Genomic DNA, 6,000 nt, shown 5'->3' with positions numbered 1-6,000 from the left:
CTTATCAAGAATGAGTCATATGTAATACATGAGTTGTACACTTAAGGCAACTAACAGATATGCCTTAATTGTCACATTACATAGTAAGATGCAGACAACCTCAGTTGCCAGCAGGAGAGATGTGCTAGCCCAGAAGGACAGTGTCAACAGAATCCCCCCACCATTTAACACTATTGTATACAGACTAATATTTCACATACGATTCTCCAACACTCCTTACTACACAGGATTTATAGGAATACAGCTGAACAAGAAATTCATCCTCTGTAAAAGACAAATGGAGATGGCTATCTGCCTTGGAGACCGAGTTCAACAAGTGGACCAGCACAGCAATCTTGAGACAGGTTAGCGCCCTCATCTTTATTTCAACGGACGACTCTAGTGTCACAAATACAGCACTTTCAGCTTAGCATTCTGAAATAAGAAACCCGTCAGAGGTGAGTTGCAGCAGAAAGCACTGTAACCATGGAAAGATACTAGGTATCTGACTAAGGAGTTGGTTTGAAGTAAAGCTAGGGGAGAACTGATATTTTATTATACAAAATCGACTATTAGACAAAGAAGAGGTGAAAAGTCACTTTTTTAAAATGATGTATGACAATTGGGGCTGATCTATAATGATTTATGAATACTGGATGTTGCCTTGGTTACTGGGATGTCTGCTGTATGAATATATTGATCCAGTTCAACAGGGGGCCATGAGGAAACGGAAGAGTTCAGGAGTTCACTTCTCCATAACCACTTGTGGGGTGTTAAGAGACAATGCCAAGACAGGCAAAGGCTCAGGAACACAGGAGATCAAAGAACTGTGTCAAGTTTAACGAGTCTCTCAAGATGGAGAGGGAGTTTGGGGAAACCAGAGTGACATACTCCCCCAGCAAGTTCTTGTCTGAAGAAAACTTGTCTCAGGGGCCATCAGCAACATGCATACACACTGGTTTTCAAATCCTCTTTAAATGCTTTGTTCCTACTGTTAAAACCAAGATAGTTTGTTTTAAGAAAGCTGGTTGGTCACTGGATAGCACTGATCGCTGACTTCTAAAAAGAACCCGTCAGACCTGCTGAGTAAGCACAGTCAATACACAGGCTCAGTATAAGTGTGGGAGAATTGTAGAATTCCAGAGTGTAGGTAAAAACAATGGGCCCAAATGGGTACACTCAGAGACCAGAAAGGGGACAGAGGTGCATCTAGAACTGTAACAATGACTGCACACAGTACGCCCCATGACTGCACACTAATTATTTTTGAGGTAAGGAAAGAAATGAAGGAGAAAAGCAAAAACTGAATAAAATAAAGTTTATATCTTGAAGTGGATTGGACATGTGTGGAAGCTTGTACATGATATATTATCCCTGAATAAGAGCATCATCATGCAAGTCACTATGGATACAGCAAGCCTACTTATCACCCTCCCTAGCTATTACTGTACAGCAGTTATCAAATTGCAACATCATCAGCTTCATAAAATGTTACAAAACGTTTTTAATAAGTAGCTCTACTATTAAAATACCAGGTTAGAGACATTTACTCAGTACACAGTTGTTCTCAAGGGTAGTATCCTGGTACTTCAGATGTCCCTCTATGTATTCAATTAGTGTACTTTACACATTCTGAATTCAAAGTCAGTCTTCATTTTTCCACAGAGGGGGGAGACAAAGGAGAAAATACAATTAGATCATTGTATAGTTCAGCTGCTGCAAACTTCTGTGCTTCATTCCTGACTGGCGTGAAGGGGAGGCTGCAATTCAAGCTTGGCTGTAGGAGAAATTAAAAAGTGTGAAGTGAGTGTTCAAGCAACAGTTATCCAATCTACAGCACATAACAAATTCACTATATCATAGTACAGTAGCAGATTACTGATTAGCACAGTGATTTAAATGCCAGACTGACAGGAACGGGTCATTGTCAATCAATTGTTTATGCCTGGTGTAGGGGTCTATGAATAATAGACACGTATAAGCCCTTGGGACAAGAGGTGGTGCACAATGTTTTGATAAAGATTTTATTAAGGGAATTATCTCATCGCCTCATTCAGTACTATGGGCACTAATCATCACAGCTTTAAAATACACAAGTTCAAAGATAAAACATAGGTTCTTCGAGTGGTTGCTCATATGCATTCCATTTAGGTGTGTGCGCGCCGCGTGCACAGCCGTCGGAGAAACTTTTTACCCTAGCAACACTCGGCGGGTCGGCCGGGCGCCCCCTGGAGTGGCGCCACTATAGCGCGTATAAATACCCCGGCCGACCCGGCCACCCCTCAGTTCCTTCTTACCGCCCGTGTCGGTCGTTGGAACAGTGGAGTGCAGTTGCCTGACCTCCACATTCTTCCCTAGCTACTCGCTTATCGCTGTTCTTTGTTAGTTAATCATCTTGTTTACATAGTTAATTAGTTATAGTTGAGTAATAGTGTTAGTGTATTTGTTAGTAGTTTTCGCGGGGCCGGGGGCTCTTCCCCTACCCCGCGCCCGGTACCGAAGCCATGCCTGGCTCGCCGGGATTTAAGCAACGTTCAGCCTGTAATAGGCCAATGCCGACAGGAGATCCCCACGACTCCTGTCTGAAATGCCTGGGGGAGTCGCACTTAGCGTCTAAGTGCCCCAGCAGAATCCTTAAGAGTGTGAAAGGTGCAGAATTATTAGAAATATTAAGTATCGGATGGAGTACTTGACTCAAATGTGGTAATAGCAGTTGTGCTGCACAGTTTTCCAGAGCAAGAGCCAGGAATTTAAAAACCCCCAAAGCCAACTTACCAATGTCACTGGGGCCCCCTCTCTGGTCCAGCACTTTGCCAGCTTGTTTCCAATCACATAAGGAGAGTTTAAATATCAGCTCAGTTTTGGAGAGAAGGGGACCAGTTACAGCAGCAACCCACATGCAAGGTGGGATCTTCAGAGGAGCCAAGGGAGCTGGGTACCCAAATCCCCTAGATTTGGACACCAACTTTCCCCTGGGGTTCTTTTGACAACTTCAGCTCTAGACAATATTAGAGCTACCAAGGCAGAGATAGAATAGAGACCTGAAGCATTCTCGTAAGAAAGATGGAAGGAAAAGGACAGATGAAGGCAGAAAGCAAGGAGCATATTATCCATTTTTAGCAGGTATTAACAGAAGGAAATAAGCCTTCACCTGGTTAGCTATCATGCCTCAACTTTTCATCAGGGAGAAGATCACTAAGAGTTCAGACTAATTAGATTTTCTGGATATTTGGCAGTTTGACCAAGTCAAGGGATCAAGCAGTTTGACAGGAATTAGACAACTGTTCTACAAAAATCTTGAGCTATTTTATCCTGGATCCACCTAAGCTGTTCCTGAGTGATCACAAAAGGCAGCATGCACTAGAGCAGAGGTTATCAAACGTCATTGCATCGCGATCCCCTTCTGACAATAAAAATTACTTCACGATTTGAGGGGGAGGGAGAGGAAGAGAGAAGAGACATGAACCCTGAGCCTGCCCAAGCCCCACTGCCCTGGGTGGGAGGGCCAAAGCCCAAGTCTCACTGCTCTAGGTAGTGGGGCCAAAGTTGAAGCTCAAAGGCTTCAGCCTCAGGCAGGTGGCCTGCAACCTGAGTCTAAGCCAGCCCTGGCAACCCCATTCAAAGAGGGTCACAACCCAGCTTGAGAACCGCTCACTAGAGTAACTAGCTCTTTGATACTGACTTTTTAAATGGAGTTGAATTCATTGCAGTAGTTCAGGAAATTTTACAAAAGCCATTTAATATGAAGTTTAATGGTGCTGTCATGTAAAATGGATTGTTTTAGTCAAGTAAGATTAAAGGCGAACCTACCACATCAAAAGGAGTTCCATCACCAGAGATAAAATTGCTATGCAAAAGATCTGGAAAATAAGAGATTTCAAAACTTAAAAGTTACAATGCATTGCTTGATAGTGCTAGAAATGCCACACATTTTCTGCACTTATTTGCTGACTTCAGATTGTTTTCATAGCATCAACCTTTGTTTCTGCTTTTTACAGCAGGATTATACACCCTATTGAAGATTATACAATTAAAAAACCTCTTGATTAGTATGGTGGTTTGTGGTTGTGCATTCAGATAATACAAGGATGTCAGTGCAAATATCAAATAGACACTGACACTGCACCCTATTTAGAGAAATTAATAGTCCTGCAGCAATAAGTTCATCTGTTAACAAGGTCCATTAATAAGTTTAAGATTGTCAGATAAAGCCTTATTTTGATTATAAAATCAAAGTATTAAACACAAACCATGTGAAATAACCATAAAGAAACCCACCTGATTTATATTCTGGTGTGTTTGGTTTTTCAGCCTGAATTAAATCAGTTTCTGACTGGGCATTCTTTTCTGGGCTGCACATGACAACGTCTTGACCTGTAAGATCTGTAGCAGACAGTTCCATCTCTTCTGTAACATCTGGCCTTTCTATTTTAGTGTCAGGATCTTTCAATGCCTGAGAATCAACAGGACCTGAACTGCTCCTTTCATCTGGGCTTAAACACACCTCAAGGACAGCTACATTTGTTTCCTGGAGAATTAAAAGGGATAAGTAGAATGTAAGATTGCAAGAGAGATAAATCAGTCCTCAGTTCTGTTTTGTGCTTTTTCCTTTGTTTTCATTAAAAAATATATCAACTTTAGAAATGGAAAGAAAGCACAAAGTGTACATGAGGGCCGGGACACGTGCAGGCCAGAGATCATGGAAGATGGTACTCCACCATGTGTATTGTTAAAATACAAGGCCTATGGACTGGAGTTAGTCTATGAATAATTTGTTAAGAGTTTAGTAGATTTGCACAAGAGACTCTTCAAAACAAAACGTGGCCACTGTAAATCCATTGTTGTGATATATTTCAGACAAAAGCTAGTTTCTTTGGTGCTTCTTTGACAAGCTTTTAAAGAGGAAAATGCAAGGTCAATTCTCCCTCCCCGAAGAAAACTGAATTTACACTTACAGCAGAGGTGTCTGAAGAGTATTTTAGGTAATCAGTTAGTTCTCTTGCTACACTGTTTCCTCAAAGCACAGAACTACCTACTGAGCAATACTTAAGCTTGAGAAGTCCTATAGGCAAGGCTATCTCCTTGAGGAAAACTGTGAGGAACTTCTTGGAGGAAGAGAAGAGGGGAAGTAATAACTGAACAAATGTTTCATATATAAGATCCCCTCTGCAGACAGTGATGTCAATAAGTTCATGGAGAAGTTAGATGCAGGTAAAGATAATATAGCATCTAGACATTCTCAGAGATGAAACAAGTGAACAGCAAGAAAACTCTTTGCTTGCTCTTTTAAGTGTAGTAGATTATGAAGATAAAAATCAATGCAGGAGATTTTTAGCAGTTTGTAGGAGAATGGCTTTAAGCTGTTGGACTCAATTGGGCACAAAAAGGATTAAATGTGGATCCATATAAAGATACAAAGCTTAAGATAATCTGCCATTCAATACTAATGATCCTATGCAAACATCTTTCCAAACTTTCAGACATTCTGGAGGAACTGGAAAGTACATTCTCCAGATTTAGAATCCATGGTATCCACTGCTTTATGGGGTAAACGTTAACAGTTTCTTATATACTGAAGATAGATCTTTAAGGCACATACATGCACTAGTCAATGAAGACATAACTCACATTAGTTCTCTCTGCTGCACCATCTGTAGAAGAACAATGTTCTATGACAAGTGGGGAGCCACTGAAAGAGAAAAAAAAAAAGTTACTTGTTCTGCAACTGGTGTTCGAGATGTGTTGCTCATGTCTCTTGCACAGTAGGTGTGCGTGTGCGCCACACGCACCGGTTCCAGAAGTTTTTTCCCCTTAGCAGTACCTGTTCGGGGTGGGGAGGAAGAACACTGCTGCGATCCCTGGAGTGGCGACTTCATATTGCACTATAAGGGGAGCCACGCGCTCCTCCCACCCTCAGTTCCTTCTTGCCAGACAACTCCAACAGAGGGGAAGGAGGCCGGGATGTGGAATAGACATGAGCAACACACTTTGAAGAACACCAGTTATGGAACAGGTAACTGT

General features: G+C 41.8%; 1 protein-coding gene across 2 annotated transcripts in view; it reads right to left on the bottom strand.

Annotated features, from left to right (window-relative positions):
• Nucleotides 1-1,283: 1,283 nt before the first annotated feature.
• Nucleotides 1,284-6,000, bottom strand: part of DLGAP5 (DLG associated protein 5) — a 52,227-nt gene continuing 47,510 nt past the window's right edge. For both annotated transcript variants that reach the window (XM_032770386.2, XM_075065785.1), the window contains 4 exons: nucleotides 5,608-5,668; nucleotides 4,258-4,507; nucleotides 3,790-3,839; nucleotides 1,284-1,756 (listed from right to left, as the gene is read on the bottom strand). In XM_032770386.2, coding sequence (XP_032626277.1) covers nucleotides 1,631-1,756; nucleotides 3,790-3,839; nucleotides 4,258-4,507; nucleotides 5,608-5,668 — 487 coding nt within the window. In that variant the 3' untranslated portion in view covers nucleotides 1,284-1,630. The remainder of the gene's footprint in view (nucleotides 1,757-3,789; nucleotides 3,840-4,257; nucleotides 4,508-5,607; nucleotides 5,669-6,000) is intronic.

This window comes from Chelonoidis abingdonii, chromosome 4 (genome assembly GCF_003597395.2).
Source record: "Chelonoidis abingdonii isolate Lonesome George chromosome 4, CheloAbing_2.0, whole genome shotgun sequence".
Classification (NCBI taxonomy): Eukaryota; Metazoa; Chordata; order Testudines; family Testudinidae; genus Chelonoidis; species Chelonoidis abingdonii.
Note: the sequence above shows the minus strand (reverse complement) of the source record. Positions and strands in the feature narration are given on the sequence as shown.